We start from the raw sequence: 16,561 nt of genomic DNA, 5'->3' as shown, positions 1-16,561 counted from the left end.
ACCAGTTGTAGCTTCAGGATATTCTTCAAGGGTAGCCCCATGTAGAGCGCATTACAGTAGTCTATATGGGAGATGACCAGGGCATGAGTGACCGTTCGAAGGACCTCTCGGTCTAGGAAAGTGTGTAACTGGCGCACAATGTGAAATTGCGCAAAGGCCCTCCTGGTCATGACTGCCACCTGCTCTTTGAGCAGGAGTCGTGAGTACAGGAGGACCCCCAAGTTACGCACCAGGTCTGTCTGGGGCAGTGCAACCCCATCCAGAACTAAAGATGACAATTTCCCAGAACCCAAGGAGCCATTAATCCACAGCCACTCCGTCTTACTAGGGTTCAGTCGAAGCCTGTTGTTCCCCATCCAGGCCCCCCAATGTAAAAATTGTTACATTTTTAATCCTTTTTTTCCTCCAGGAGCACAAATGGTTCTCCTTCCACAACCATAACCTGAGGAAAAAGGCTGCATGGAAGAGAATGACTGGCCCAAAGTCACTCGGTGACCTTCAACAGTTGAGGCCAGCCTTAAACCAGGGTTTCTCTGGTTCTATTGCAACATCTTAACCACTGTGCCCACTATAATCAGAGTCCAATAAAGAGTCTCAGATTCAGTGCTCTGCTTCACTAGGTAAAGCTGAAAATACTCCTAAGTTAGTGCAGCTGGTTTGGAGCTACATTGAATGAATACCGCAGTGTGTCTGCATGTGTAACAGGAGAGCAAAAATACTCTGCGTTGTTCCCAAGTGAGAACATAAAGGCATAATTTAAGCCTCCCTCTTGTTTTTCTTCTCTCAGCTGCTCTCAACCAAAGATTAAATTGATATGTCAATACCAGACTTTGATACCAGACTTCTGATTCTGCTCCCCTCCTCCATTAAATTGAGAACTGTATACTGCAGCGTTTCTCAACCTTGGCAGCTTGAAGATGTGTGGACTTCAATTCCCAGAATTCCCCAGCCAGCTGGCTAGGGAATTCTGGGAATTGAAGTCCACACATCTTCAAGCTGCCAAGGTGGAAAAACACTGGTATACTGTATAGAAAACAGTGAAAACTCCAAATTTGAATATTGCTGGAGAAATGATATAGCAGATCAGTATCTTTCATTGGCATTCAGTGTGAATTTGGAAAATTCCACCATTAAACAAAATATTTAAAGCTTCTATAGCCCATCTTTCTATTGTGAGCATAGTTATTTTAGCCTGTAATCCTAGTCATGTACCTGGAAGTAAATATAACTGACCCCCAATTGGATCTATGAATAAGACATCTTTTGCACTGTTAAATGCTTAGTGGTATTTAGTATGATTTTAAAAAGGCAAAACAACAAAAGAAAATGACATTTAAATACACTATTTAAAAGCAATGGTGAGAGGAAAGGAGTTTGAACTGTCCCATTTCTGCCGTACTGCTGCTTAACACAGGCCTCTCAAAGTTGTTCTTGCACTGCAAGGAAAACAAACTTAAAACAACTGAAGTGATATTACAGCTTTTGAAATTAGTTGATCGATACTTTATTGATTTAGCCTTTTGACCATATCAAATATGAAAGAAAATAAAATGACAATCATTATAAACGTACACATAAATACGAGTAGATACAAATAAAACTGTAGTACCAATTCGTATCGATCTGTCACCCCTACAGTCAACTCCAATCTGATCTAATAATCTGTCCTCTTTAAGATTGCCTTAAGAGCGCAGTCTTGCTGGTAATGAGCTGGTTCTTACCCTGTAAAAGACAAGGAAGTTTCTGCTGGCTGCTCCAGTATTTTTTTGCTTTTAAATATAAATCTAAGTGGTCAGTCCATTCTACTGAGTACAATTTGCAGTCAAACAAGATATGTGCGGTATCTTCAACAGCTGGGGCACCACAAATACATAATCTTTCTTCGTATGGAACTCCTTGGAACCTCCCAAATCGTACCACAGAGTCTAATTGGTTGAAACGAGCTAGTAAAAGCTCTTTGGAGATATTGGGGCAAAGAAATGGTTGAAGACTTTCCTAATTGAAAGACTGACTTTTGTTGGGCCAGCCACTTCAAGGACTTGACATGTTTAAGGGATGCTGTATCCTCTTGGGCAGCCATGTCCAAAACCCTTTGTTTGAAACTTTTCTTGGCCTTCAAATCTAACTGGACTGGAAACTGAATTGAAAATCCATATTGCGAGATGGTATTGGTTGGTCGGGCCGCCCAGGCATGAGGAGGCATCTTATCCATCTGCTCTCCAAAACAAAGCTTGGGTAATCTGTCTGAGTCCATGGCTAGGACCTTCAGCCAATAATTAAATACTTCTGTTACCCAGTGGCTTTGCATGGGGGACCTATTACAACTACTGATCTTCAGATTTTCACTAAAACTCATTTGTTTTTTTAAAAAATTCGAAGCATCAGAATGGGATTGTGTGTATTCTTTTGATTTTTTTTAACCCCCACCAGACTGCTGTATGCCTATTTATTTTAAATTCTGGAGAACTCTGCCTTAAAATAACAAGCTTCCTTTCCTGCAAAGTATTGCTGCTCCTGCCTGCTTTTGTGCTTTATTGCCCAACGCTGCCATCCTATGCCCAGCCCTTACGGATTAAACCCCCTCACAGTTTAATAAAACTTACTTCCAACGCAACAGAGACTGAATCTTTGGACTAGAAATACCGTCAGTGGGATTTATTTGGAGAAAGCAACACAAAGATCACCGCTTGAATCGCACTGAGGCCAATGGGGTTCAAGCAGCTTCACTGGGCTCCGAATGATGGCCAGCGGGTAAGAAAGCAGACCGATGAAGATTTTTTTTTTGCTTTTCGGTCCGCCTTAACATCTTTCGCTATGCCTTTCGCATCTTAAAAAGAGGGCGCAATTTTAGTTGGCTTTTCAACTGTCCAGTTCTAATTTTTAGGGAAGGTACACACGCTTTTGGAAATCTCCGAGAGAGAGAGAGAGACGCCTGCCCGCCCCGCAAGAAGCTTCCTCGTTGCGCTTGAGCAGCCAACACCGCTTTCGTTCGGCTCCGGTCCTACAGCGCTAGACCCGCCCAAGACTTGGTTGTCCTGGAAACGGGGCTTCGGATCCCGCCTCTCGAACTCGCCCTGCGATCCGCCCCCTCCCCTCCCGGTCAGTTTCTGTCCGCTGGTCCCACCGCGTGAGCGAAATTCCGGGGCGCCCCCGCGCGCCGCCTCGCCAGCCGACAGGAGGACGGAGAGGCTTTTGCCTCGCGCGTCCCCGGGCACAGAGCCCCGCCGACGAGAGAGCTGGGAGGGGAGCAGCAGCTTCTGCTCTCGCTGCCCCCGTCTCTGCCTCCGTCTCCCTGCAAGGGGGCGCGTGTGGATGGGGCATTTCTGGGCCTGCAAGGGGGAGCAGTAAGGGGCGGAGGGGAAGGTGAAAGAGAGAGGGAGGATGAGCAGCCACCTAGAGGAGAGGCTCCGGGAAGCTGCTGCTCTAGGCGACCTCGAGGAGGCGCAGGCGCTGCTCCGTCAGGGGGTGGCGGTGAATGCTCAAAATGAGATCAATGGCTGGTAAGAGGCCCCCCTTTCTTTCCCCCTCCGCCTCCGGGCCGGGCGCCTTCGCCTCTCCAACGGCGGCAGACGGCCAACCGCTCCACCCCGTTCCAAGATGCAGCAACAGCACCTCGTTCGCCCTTAGGCTACAGCGAACTGCGTGCAAATTGTGGGGCTTTTCGTCCTCCAGAGCACCCATGCAGCTCCTCTCCCGACTGCCTTCCCTTCTTCTCACCGACCTTCCCCTAAAATAGGCGGGACTAATAGAGGTGGTTCCGTAGAGTTGGTTGCTTAGTTGTCGTTCTCCGCGCGGCGCGGCGTGAAGAACAGCTTCCTTACCTCCTTTAGCAAAAACAGTGGAGGAGCCATAGAGTTATCGCCTGAACTTTCGGGGTCATAGTCCGTTTCTGGGATCTTAGCGACGAGACCCTTAAAGCTTTGATTTTAGGGACACCTGGAAGATATTTGCACTGAATATCTTACAGGTGTCACTAATCCTAACCATACCTATATGGTTGCCACCCATCACAATCAATCTTAAGGATAACATCATTCAGTCTTCCAGTCTTCTTTAGAGTGCTTTATGGCTCCGATGTGGATCACTATTGTTCCCCAATATTGCCAAGATTGTATTATACAGGTACTGTAGTCCTCACTTACTGACTACAATTGGGACCAGCAACTCCATTGCTAAGCAACATGATCGTAAAGTGAAATGTCTTGTGACTTCCAGCTGGCTTCCCTGCTGATTTGCTTGTTGGAAGCTGGCTGTGAAGGTCACAAACGGCGATCACTTGACTGTGGGACGCTGCGACCATTGTAAATGCATGCTGATTGCCAAGTGCCCAAATCACAATCACATAATTGTGGGGATGCTGCAATGGCCACAACTTCGAGGACTGGTCGTCTCTTTTTTCAGTGCCGTTGTAACTTCAGTCGCTGAACAAGTGGTCAGTAAGTGAGGACTACCTGTAGTATAAATATAGAGCACTGATATTGAGCATCTACTAAAGAATTGGAAAAGAGGGACAACGTTCTATGATACAATCCTGTTTCTTGCAAAACATCACGCACAGTTTGCATCTATTAAATCCTGGTAAAATTCATCCACAAGAGAAATATCATGAACACTGGATAGGTTGGACACCCTGCCATCTTTATAAGAATTGTGGAAAAATTCAAAATAGACAGCTCTCCTTAAACTCCCCACTTCTCCAAATAGGACTAATACAACTTCACAAACGGGGATACAAAGCTGTCTTGCTCAGAGACCATCAAACTCATTTTTGTCACTCCAGCCAGCAGAGATCTCAGACATCTTGCTCAGGTTTTACCTAAGCATGAACATTAGAGATTGAACCTTCAGTGTTTGTGTGTAAAAGGTATGCTTGCTCTAAACTGAGGCACCTCTCCCAGATAGTCACATCATAAGAGAATAATGATTTCTGGCAAGGAAGCCTTTTTATGTTACGGCCTTTGGATGACTCTGAGGAAGTCAAGCAGAGGTGGAGCTCCCAACATTCCTCAATGCCAGAATTTCTGGTTGGTAATATCTGCTGGGTGACAATGGCAGAAATGCTTGATAATTAATGTTTCTCTTAAACAGGACATGTTTGCACTGGGCCTGCAAGCGTAACCACACTCAAATAGTTGCGTACCTGCTGAACTGTGGAGCTGATAAGGGGATTTTTACAACTAAAAGAGAGCTGGCAGCACACTTGACTTCAAAAAAAGAAATAAAAAAACTTCTTGGAGGTATGCTTGATAACTTGAATTTATCTTTCTAAAAATATACAATGGATTTGCCTTTAGAACAAAGCTCTTCCTTGCATTCTGAGATGTCAGTGAAGCTCATAATGAAGGGGTAAGATAAGGAGTAGGGATTTACAGGCAGTCCTTGACTTGTTGTTTATTTGTTTAGTCGCTTCCGACTCTTTGTGACTTCATGGACCAGCCCACGCCAGAGCTTCCTGTCGGTCGTCAACACACCCAGCTCCCCCAGGGACGGGTCCGTCACCTCTAGAATATCATCCATCCACCTTGCCCTTGGTCAGCCCCTCTTCCTTTTGCCCTCCACTCTCCCTAGCATCAGCATCTTCTCCAGGGTGTCCTGTCCTCTCATTATGTGGCCAAAGTATTTCAGTTTTGCCTTTAATATCATTCCCTCGAGTGAGCAGTCTGGCTTCATTTCCTGGAGGATGGACGGGTTTGATCTTCTTGCAGCCCAAGGCACTCTCAGAATTTTCCTCCAACACCACAGTTCAAAAGCATCCATCTTCTCTCAGTCTTCCTTATGGTCCAGCTCTCGCAGCCATATGTTACTACTGGGAACACCATTGCTTTAACTATGAGGACCTTTGTTGTCAGTGTGATGTCTCTGCTCTTCACTATTTTATCAAGATTTGTCATTGCTCTTCTCCCAAGGATTAAACGTCTTCTGATTTCCTGACTGCAGTCAGCATCTGCAGTAATCTTCACACCTAGAAATACAAAGTCTTTCACTGCTTCTACATTTTCTCCCTCTATTTGCCAGTTATCAATCAAGCTGGTTGCCATAATCTTGGTTTTTTTGAGGTTTAGCTGCAAGCCAGCTTTTGCACTTTCTTCTTTCACCTTCATCATAAGGCTCCTCAGTTCCTCTTCGCTTTCAGCCATCAAAGTGGTATCATCTGCATATCTGAGATTGTTAATGTTTCTTCCAGCGATTTTAACTCCAGCCTTGGATTCCTCAAGCCCAGCATGTCGCATGATGTGTTCTGCATACAAGTTGAATAGGTAGGGTGAGAGTATACAGCCCTGCCGTACTCCTTTCCCAATCTTAAACCAGTCCGTTGTTCCATGGTCTGTTCTTACTGTTGCTACTTGGTCGTTATACAGATTCTTCAGGAGGCAGACAAGATGACTTGGTATCCCCATACCACTAAGAACTTGCCACAATTTGTTATGGTCCACACAGTCAAAGGCTTTAGAATAGTCAATAAAACAGAAATAGATGGTTTTCTGAAACTCCCTGGCTTTTTCCATTATCCAGCGGATATGGCAATTTGGTCCCTAGTTCCTCTGCCTTTTCTAAACCCAGCTTGTACATCTGGCAATTCTCGCTCCATGAATTGCTGAAGTCTACCTTGCAGGATCTTGGCATTACCTTACTGTCATGTGAAATGAGTACCACTGTTCGATAGTTTGAACATTCTTTAGTGTTTCCCTTTTTTGGTATGGGGATATAAGTTGATTTTTTCCACTCTGATTGGCCATTCTTGTGTTCCAAATTTGCTGGCATATAGCATGCATTACCTTGACAGCATCATCTTGCAAGATTTTGAACAGTTCAGCTGGGATGCTGTCGTCTCCTGCTGCCTTGTTACTAGCAATGCTTCTTAAGGCCCATTCAACCTCACTCTTCAGGATGTCTGGCTCTAGCTCACTGACCACACCGTCAAAGCTATTCCTGATATTGTTATCCTTCCTATAGAGGTCTTCTGTATATTCTTGCCACCTTTTCTTGATCTCTTCTTCTTCTATTAGGTCCTTGCCATCTTTGTTTTTGATCATATCCATTTTGGCCTGGAATTTACCTCCGATGGTTCTAATTTTCTGGAAGAGGTCTCTTGTCCTTCCTATTCAATTGTCTTCTTCCACTTCCATGCATTGCTTGTTTAAAAATAATTCCTTATCTCTTCTGGCTAACCTCTGGAATTTTGCATTCAATTGGGCATATCTCCCCTTATCACTGTTGCCTTTTGCTTTCCTTCTTTCTTGGGCTACTTCTAGTGTCTCAGCAGACAGCCATTTTGCCTTCTTGGTTTTCTCTTTCTTTGGGATGTATTTTGTTGCCACCTCTTGAACAATGTTGCGGACTTCTGTCCATAGTTCTTCCGGGACCCTATCTTCTAAGTCCAGTCCCTTAAATCTATTCTTCACCTCCACTGCATATTCCTTAGGAATATTAGTGAGCTCATATCTAGCTGATCTGTGGGTCTTCCCTAATCTCTTTAGTCTGATCCTAAATTGTGCAATAAGAAGTTTGTGATCTGAACTACAGTCAGCTCCAGGTCTTGTTTTTACCGACTGTACAGATGTCCGCCACCTTTGGCTGCAAAGGATGTAGTCAATCTGATTTGGGTGTTGTCCATCTGGGGAAGTCCACGTATAAAGCCATCTCTTAGGTTGCTGGAAGAGAGTGTTTGTTATGCACATTGAGTTGTCTTGGCAAAATTCTATCAGCCTATGTCCTGCTTCATTTTGTTCTCCCGGGCCATGCTTACCTGTAATTCCAGGTGTCATTTGACTGCCCACCTTAGCATTCCAGTCTCCTGTGATGAAAATAACATCTCTTTTAGGCGTATTGTCCAGTAGGTGCTGCAGATCCTCATAGAACTGCTCTACTTCAGCTTCTTCAGCATCTGTGGTTGGGGCGTATATTTAGATCACTGTGATGTTAGATGGCTTGCCCTGAATTCGAATTGAGATCATTCTGTCGTTTTTTGGATTGTATCCAAGCACTGCTTTAGCCACTTGACTATTAATTATGAAGGCTACTCCATTTCTTCTGTGGTCCTCTTGTCCACAGTAGTAGATCTGGTGGTCATTTGATGTGAAGTGGCCCATTCCAGTCCATTCCAGTTCACTGACGCCCAGAATGTCTATCTTTAATCTTGACATCTCACCAATAACCACATCCAATTTGCCCTGGCTCATAGATCTTACATTCCAGGTTCCAATGGTGTGTTGATCCTTAGAACATCGGATTTGCCGTTCACCACCAGCACCGTCGGCCGCTAGCCGTCCTTTCGGCGTTGATCTAGCTGCGTCATCACATCTGGGGCTAGTTGAACTCATCCTCTGTTCCTCCCCAGTAGCATTTTGACCATCTTCCGACCTGGGGGTCTCATCTTCCGATGGTATACCGACATATCTCTGGTTGTACTGATCCATTTAGTTATCACAGCAAGAATACTGGGGTGGGTTGCCATTACCTTCCCCAGGGATTGCATTTAGTCTGACCTCTCTGTCATGACCTTCCTGTCTTGGGTGGCCCTTCACGGTTTAGCTCATGGCATCATTGAGGTGCTCAAGCTCCAGCACCACGACAAGGTAATGATCCTTTGCTGAAGAGTCCTTGACTTACGATCATTTGTTTCAAGATGGTCCAAAGTTACCACGGCCTCAGAATGGGTGCTTTATGGCCTGTAAAGCACTTCTGAGCATTGCAAAACATTGCACCCCCCCCCAGTCACATGATCGCATTTTGGGCGCTTGGCAGCCAGCTCACATTTATGATTAGTTGCAGCATCCCACAGTCATGTTATCGTGTTTTGCAAATTTTTTTGCCGTTTTTGGCAAAATGTGCCCATTGGGAAGCTGGATTTGCTTAACGACCCATGATTCACTTAACAACTGCTGTAAAAATGGTCATAAAATTGGGTCTGGTCAGGTGGTGACTCGACTTAAAACTGCAATAACTTACGATGGAAATTTCAGTCCCAATTGTGGTCATAAGTCGAGGACTATCTATATTTTATTCTGGCTTTATGTTCAAATAACTTAAAAAGAGTTTGCTGATGTCATCGTTAAGCTTCATTAAGGTATTGGTTTAATCTGCACTCTCACTTCTGCTTTTTTTTTCTGTGAGCATTCCTCTTTTCAGTAAGATAGAGAAGTTGTAGGCTAGGTTACCAGCCTGGCATGTTTTGGCCATACTATGCCACAGGTGCAACTAATGCCAGGTTGCACTCCAAACATGCTCTTGGTATTTTGTGCAAGCCTGGGTCTCTAATCTAGATATTACCTTGGAAGCTGACCCACTAGTGATTTCATCCTATCATTTATTTTATGTATTTATTTCAGTGATTTATATATGGCTACCTATCTCACTTCTGTGACTCTGGGTGGAAAACATTAATTAAAACCATAATAATCAACCCCCTCCCCCAAAGACAAAAATAACCACAGCAGTGTAAATTCAGTGATTCAAGGTCCTCAAAAAATGTAACATGCTTCAGCTGTACAACTGGTTCATTTAACATCCATGTTAATGGCCCATGTACCATAGGCCAGGCACTGTGACAATAAAAGCATGCCTCCTGGATCCCATTATGTGACACTGCTTCAAAGAAGGGACCCTATGCCATGCAGGGCTTTATAGGTGACAACCAACCCCTTGAATTTCACATGGAAGACCACTGGAAATCAGTGCAGCTTGTGGAGCAGAGGTATTATGTGGATGTGCCTGAAACCACGCATGCCGTTACGCTCTGAACCAGCTGCAAATTCTAACCGGTCTTCAAGGACAACTTCATGTACAGTGCATTGCAATAATCCAACCAGAAGGTGGCTAAGGCATGAATAACCTTGAGCAGGGCCTTCTGATCCAGGAATAGTATAGTTGGTACACCAGGGTGGATTTGTGCAAAAGCCTTCCTAGCCACAGTTGCCAGCTGCTCCTTGAGCAGGAGCTGTGAGTCCAAGAAGACTCTCAAATTGTGCACCACCTCTGGGGGAGTCCTAACCCATTCCAAGATAAAGATGGAAAAACCTCTGGATTTAGGGGGCCTCAGAACCCATAGCCACTTGGCCTTACCAGGGTTAAGCCACCATTTATTCTTCCCCATCCAGACCCTCATAGCCTCCAAACACTAAGAACCTCTGCAGCTTCACTACTAGGAGCTAGATGCAGCATACTGACACATGTATGAAACTGCAGCTAGTTCTAGCAATAGTTCCTCTTTCTTATCTCATGTTTTAATTTCTTTTGCCTGTTTGTATTTCTCTCCTGCACTTCATATAGCACTGCTTACCCCAAATACATGGTACATATGTATAACTGTACCATTGGTGGAATGCAGGGAGATACTACTGCTTTTTAAAAATCTAATAACCTAAAAAACTGGGGATTCAGTATTTATAGGGATCATGAGGTGTTAGGCCTAGCCCAAGAATGACATAGAACCAATCCAGCCAAACTTCAGTTCTTTATTTGCTTACACTGAATAGCCAGAATCTTGCCAGAGTAAACCTGTACTACCCTAACCTAATGGATATAGCCTGGGAGATTCTAGGGAGTGGCTATTCTGAATCTCTTCCTCTTCCCATGGTCCAACTCTGGGCTGTGCTGTCTCTTGTCTCGCCACCCTCCTTGGAATGTGCTCCCTCCTTCCTGAGAACCAGCTGCATTACTGCAGTCCATCACATCACCTCCCCCTTGATAGACACATTCCATCACATCAGGTACATCCATATCCAAATATTTATGTTTCCCTTGCTCTGAGGCGTTATACCATTTCTCAACCAGGGTTCCGTGAAACCCCAGGGTTCTGCGAGAGGTCACTAGGGGTTCCCTGGGAGATCACAATTCATTTAAAAAATATTTCATATTCAGGCAACTTCACATTAGAGGTAAGTTTGATTCTTTATTTTTAGTTTAAGAACACTGTTGATACATATATACAGGCCTACCCATGAAATGAATAGAATAATTTTGTACCTTCTGGCCTATATTGGAGCCTGAATGTGCAGGGGTTCTCCGAGGCCTGAAACGTATTTCAAGGGTTCCTCCCGGGTCAGAAGGTTGAGAAAGGCTGTATTATACAGTGGGTCAGCGTTTTTGATTCCATAACTTTGGGAGTCCTGTCCAATTCTTTGGTGAAGAAATCTATGTCATGCTATTCTCTCAAGAAGGCAACATTTTACAAAGTGTAGAAAAGGGGTGAGAAATAGCGAACAGCAGAAATTAACTGTTTTGGAAGTGCCTTGAAATGTTTAACTTAGAACTGAGTTTATGTAGAATTCTTTGCCAATACACATTTGGATGGTATACATGGGCGCGCTTCTCTAATCTTCCGCTTCCAAGTAAAATAAAACAGTGCAAGATTCCTATTCTTAACCAAGTATTTACCAATGTAGCTCCATGGGTGAATCCTGTATTTCTCTTGTACTTAAACTGTTTGCCTGTTAATCTGTTTGCTATTCCTTTGTAGTTAAAAAGGGACTCCCAAATTTGAGATACAATTAATTCTGCTGGTTCTGGAATGCATAGGAGTAACAATTCTCATGGGAGAGAATGGTTAAAATAGTCTATTTTTTACCCCCCCCCATACCTCCTGAAGTGGAAGATGATGATAATAAAGAATCAAGTGACTTAAAGCTACCAGTTAGGACAAACTATCTCACCAGGGCATCATTTCCTTGCACTTGCAATCAAGAAAGGGATGACGTTCTTCATACTTCTGCTCCACCCAAAGAAACTAACGCTGCCATACCTCATTTATCTGCTGGTGAGCCTAGCCCTTCTTTATCAACAATTCAAGCAGAAAACCTTTGCATACCCACTTCTTTGCACAAGGAAGCAGAACTCCTTGGGAAACCCCTTTGGGATGGTGACCTCATTTCACCCATCGTTGCTGAAGGATCGGAAGACATAAAGTCTAGAGGTCAAAGCTGCCGTCCTGCATATTATTCATCTACACATTGCAACAGAGATCACTTGCCTTCAAGTCTATCCAGACAACATACACCTAACCAAACAAATGGTGCCACAATGGGTACAGGGCCATCGTTACAGCCACTGCTTCTCACTGGAACTTTTCCATATAATATACAAGGTATTGAAAAGCTTTCTTTTCACTATTTTATTTTCCTTGCTAGGTGAACATGGTTCTTAGCCACCCTTTTCTTCCAGAAAATGGTCAAAGTTTCATCAAGATAAGGAAAGAGTTTCTGTGTTCAAAATTGAAATCCACCCCTTACACTCACTGCAAAACAAGCTGGTTCCTTGTCATGGATGGTATGCAGGAAAGGAACTTTTCCCCAAATTATCGTAGAAATACTTGGAGCCACTGAGAGGTTAAAGGAGTGGTGCTATTGTAGCAGTGGAAATGAACAGTTCTTGCAACCCAGATAATTCTTGTTGGATTATATGTGGCACACCTGCAAACACACATAGCTTCAGCATTAATTTCATCTTTCATTTATGTATGAGTTAAATCTGTACTTCATTGGAGGAGCTGAAAGTAATAAAATACCTAGGCTGCCTGCCTTCAGTAAGAACTGTATCACATGCCTTCCAAAATCTGCTGGGTTTGACCACAAGACAGCTACCTGTCTGAAAGAGCTAGCTGGCTGGCTGGTTTCAAAATCCAGTTGCTCTGAACTTTGGCATTGTATATTCTAGGGCTTAGGAAATCTGCAGAGGTGGACATTTTTAGCAGGTTTGCTCTTCATCAGGTGATGAACAATAAAAGCATCATAGTGACTCACTTCATTCTAAATTATAATGGAACGAAGACATCCCGGGCGTAACAAGCAACGTTCAGCTCTCAAACATTAGAATGAATTTCAGGGTTCAGCATTTGTTGTTGTTACCACCAACTTCTGCTGTGGCAAATCCTAAATATTGACTACTATATTATTATGCGGGGGGGGGGGCTTTGAGTCCGTGTTAAGTCCTGGTGATTTCCTGGATTAGTCCTTGCAGTTTTCTTAGCAAGATTTTTGGAAGTCGTCTGTCATTGCCCTCTTCCAAGGGCTGAGAGCATGACTAGCTCAAGGTCACCCAAATGGCTTTGCTCCTAAGGGCAGACTAGAACTCACGGTCTCCTGGTTTCTAACCAGTATACCAAAATGGTACTAATGTTTTGTAAAAACGGAGCATACTTTAAAGAAACTGATTTGGGGACTGCAGATAATTTATCACTTTAGTTTCCCTACTTGTTAATGAGCATTTACTTCTTGTAGATATATGTTTTCCCCCATATAAACATACAGAATTGGTGCTTAAAGTAAGGATTCAAAACCCTAAAGAAAATGACTTCATTGAAATTGAACTGGACAGGAAAAAACTGACTTACCAGGATCTACTAAGGGTGTGTTGCTGTGAACTGGGAATTAATTCTGAACAAGTGGAGAAGATTAGAAAATTACCTGATACATTATTAAGAAAGGTAAACACTAAGATTTTCTTTTAAACATTTGTTTATTTGGTGACATTATCTGTTGAAAATAGCTCACCAACATAGTACATAAAAGACTGGAACTAGCAGACATTATTTATTGTGACATACAACTTATAATTTTTATTAATTAGGTAGTTAGTGCAGAAAAAATTAACATTCTACATTTTAACGTGTTGCTTTCTAAAAAGGCTTTAGGACCAGTTCAGAGTTCCTCATGCATGCTAACCAGATCTACAGGATTGCACCTGTTTATGCATATAGGTATATCCAAAATAATACTGGCTGGCTTACTTCTATATATATGTATAACCAAACATTTTTGGTTACGCCTTACAGTTAACTTTAGTTAACTCATGCCATATGCCAAGGAGCTGAGCTACTTTTTTGCAAGCTTCCATATTTGTCTCATCTTCCAAGGATTTGCAGACGAAGTAAAAATAGAGCTGTATGCAAGCAAGCTTCTAACACAACACGATTTTCTATCCCTTGTTTTAATGACACCACCTCCAGTAAACTGACTGGATTTATGCAATGAGCTACGATTTACTTAAGCAGCATTGATTCAATTATCCAAGTTCATCTATCACTGCAAGCCATATAAATTATAGTTGCCAATGTGGCACCCCCAATAAACCCGAAACTTATATGACAAAAATCTCATGAGATTTTTATGGGAAAATGCTGAAATGTTACTAGGTTTTGGGACTTTCTTGTGAGACTTTCACAAGATTTGGGTGATTTGAAGGGGGATTTTTCACACCACGGCCATTTCACGATGCTACCTGAGGCCTAAAAAGTTGCCAATCCCTACTATAATTTTGGCACTGAACCAAAATAGCCAAGTTCCTAGATGCTAAGCATAAACTGAACAAACTGCATAATTTATCAGCATAGTGTGTGATTCCGGTAGTTCAGTAATGTATGTAGAGGGCAGCACATAAAACACCAGCCTTTAATGTTCCATTCCTAATGGAGAACTTGCACTGATTGACAAGGGAAAAAATGAAGCAGTGACAAGTCTAGACATGCTCAGTGCTCTCAGAATAGCCCTTGCAATTGGGATATACATTGATATTAAGTACATTCAGCTGAGTGCATTTTGTATCCCTCTTTAGATCCTCACACCCAACATATAATGGTTCTAGGGCAGTTGTGGGAAGAAGGCTTGCATAACACCATTCCTTTGGTTCAGTCTCTAATATGGATTAGTATAATAAACATGGAATCCTTGAACAGTTCCTGAAACTTAAAAGAACATTTTTCATTAACTGAGATTCTTAAGGTAGTATTAAAGTAGTCCATCATCTTGATGCAATCTCAATCACCTGTTTTATTATTAGTTTTCACAGTATGAAACTACTTTAATTATTTAAACAATGCTATTTCCTTTCTCCTCCAAGGATAAAGATGTGGCCAGGCTTCAGAATTTTCAAGAGCTGGAGCTAGTTTTAGTGAGAAGCATCACATCTCCTTTCAGAAACGCTGCAGCAACAACACTGAAGGAAAGGTCTTGCTACAACACCAAAGCAGCCAAGCTGACATACTGAAGTACAGGATTGACAAGCAGGATAGTGAATATTCTATTTTAAGCTATTATTAAAGTTAATTTTTAAAGTTTATATTAAAGTTTATTATATTTTCAGTTAAGAGGCAGTATTTTTTTTGTATTTGTACTTAATATTGTTGGAGTTAGAACTAAAGTTCCTAATTAATTTAAGTACTCTAGAAGTCTTACGTATAATTTATCCTAACTACCACATATACCCCCACCTGCAAACATAAAACCTTGCTTTATGACTAAAATAATCACAGCTATTTCCTTAGCAGGTTCTTGTTCCTTCAGTCAATTAGTCTGATCCTGTTGGCAACATGTTTAGTCCATTATACTTGGGAAAAGATACCACAGAACAAATATTTGTTCTAGCAGTTACTGGTCCTTTTCATTAAAAATACTGTAATGTTAAAATAATTTCAGTTTAAATGCATGTAAGACAGATAAACAGAACAGAAAACATATTACAGTGGGGAAATCTTTAGTACTGCTTACTTACTCTTCCTGAGAAATTCATAAAATATTACTTATCTTTTCTCCAATTTAATAGTTCTGATGAAACAGGATGAATGCTTTGTCTGTTAACTTCCATCCCATAATAAAGTTGACTATTTCAGAATATTAAAACTTTCTAGATTTTGATATGGTTTGCTGTATGGGATTTATGATTGAAATGAAGGCATAGCAATAATTCATATATGGTAATGTTGCGCTCATCTGCCAAAGTGTCCTATTCTCAATAGCTACAGTGAAAGAAAGAACACTCTGGTTTGCTCCCAAATGTAACTACTTGTGGTTGAATTCCTTTGGGCTGGGATTGCTACCCAATCATTTTGCTATGTATGAGTCAAAAGAGTCACAAAATTCAGCTTGTGTTTTTACTAGCTGTGTATATGGCTACTTCCAAAGTTAGGCAAGTAAACTCTGATTTTAGAATGGGACTTATTTTCATGTTTTTGCATCCCCTGAAAAAAATGCATGCCCCAGATTTGCTCCAAAGGGTTTCCCAACCCCATGGGTATGAACAGAATATGACTGGATAGACATTACTGATATATATGTTGCTCTTCATGCATGATCACATGCAGTCTAAAAAGAACACTTCTACATACTGCCTACTTTTTGCTTGAACCTGGTTTCATCAACAAATACAGAGTCAGTCAATTGCATAAATACCTATTTAATGTACTGACATGTAGTTACGAAGTCTCTATCAGCTTAGAACTCAGATTATAAATACTGCCTTCCCCCAACTTGGGTATTAAGTAAGATTAGTTAGAGAGGCCTCATTGTGGTCCACTGGTGGGTTGATCTGCTGGTAGCCCAAGGGATGCTTGGCAATCTGTATAATTGTTGCTGTTTCAAGAAAAAGAATCCTGAAGACACACAGTTATATGCAGGCATTTGTAGGCTAAGGACTACTCTAGAACCAAAGTGTCTATAATTTTACTTTTCTATTTTTTAATGAATGTTAATTGCTGGGTTTTTGTTCATAAGGATTGATGGCTTTATGTAAAACTTTAAAATTATTCCCTTATAAACTTTTTTCGACAGAACAGAATTTGAATAGTTCTGGG

At 42.2% G+C, this 16,561-nt stretch overlaps 1 protein-coding gene across 1 annotated transcript; it reads left to right on the top strand.

Annotated features, from left to right (window-relative positions):
• The first annotated feature begins 3,381 nt into the window (after positions 1-3,381).
• LOC134490047 (ankyrin repeat domain-containing protein 40-like) lies at positions 3,382-16,510 on the top strand. The gene is made up of 5 exons (XM_063292931.1): positions 3,382-3,500; positions 5,089-5,237; positions 11,588-12,082; positions 13,245-13,420; positions 14,833-16,510. Exons 1-5 carry the CDS (start codon positions 3,382-3,384, stop codon positions 14,977-14,979), a joined length of 1,086 nt encoding a protein of 361 aa, XP_063149001.1. The 3' UTR covers positions 14,980-16,510.
• Positions 16,511-16,561: the final 51 nt, after the last annotated feature.

Source organism: Candoia aspera, chromosome 2 (genome assembly GCF_035149785.1).
Source record: "Candoia aspera isolate rCanAsp1 chromosome 2, rCanAsp1.hap2, whole genome shotgun sequence".
In the NCBI taxonomy this organism is placed as follows: Eukaryota; Metazoa; Chordata; class Lepidosauria; order Squamata; family Boidae; genus Candoia; species Candoia aspera.
This window is presented reverse-complemented; position numbering and strand designations above follow the sequence as displayed.

Bases quoted from the DNA above. Each gene is read 5' to 3' on its own strand.
- LOC134490047 (XM_063292931.1), top strand. From the start codon at position 3,382: ATGAGCAGCCACCTAGAGGAGAGGCTCCGGGAAGCTGCTGCTCTAGGC. The intron at 5,238-11,587 runs GTATGCTTGATA...TACCTCCTGAAG, and splicing joins AATAAAAAAACTTCTTGGAG to TGGAAGATGATGATAATAAA. The intron at 12,083-13,244 runs GTATTGAAAAGC...ATAAACATACAG, and splicing joins TTTTCCATATAATATACAAG to AATTGGTGCTTAAAGTAAGG.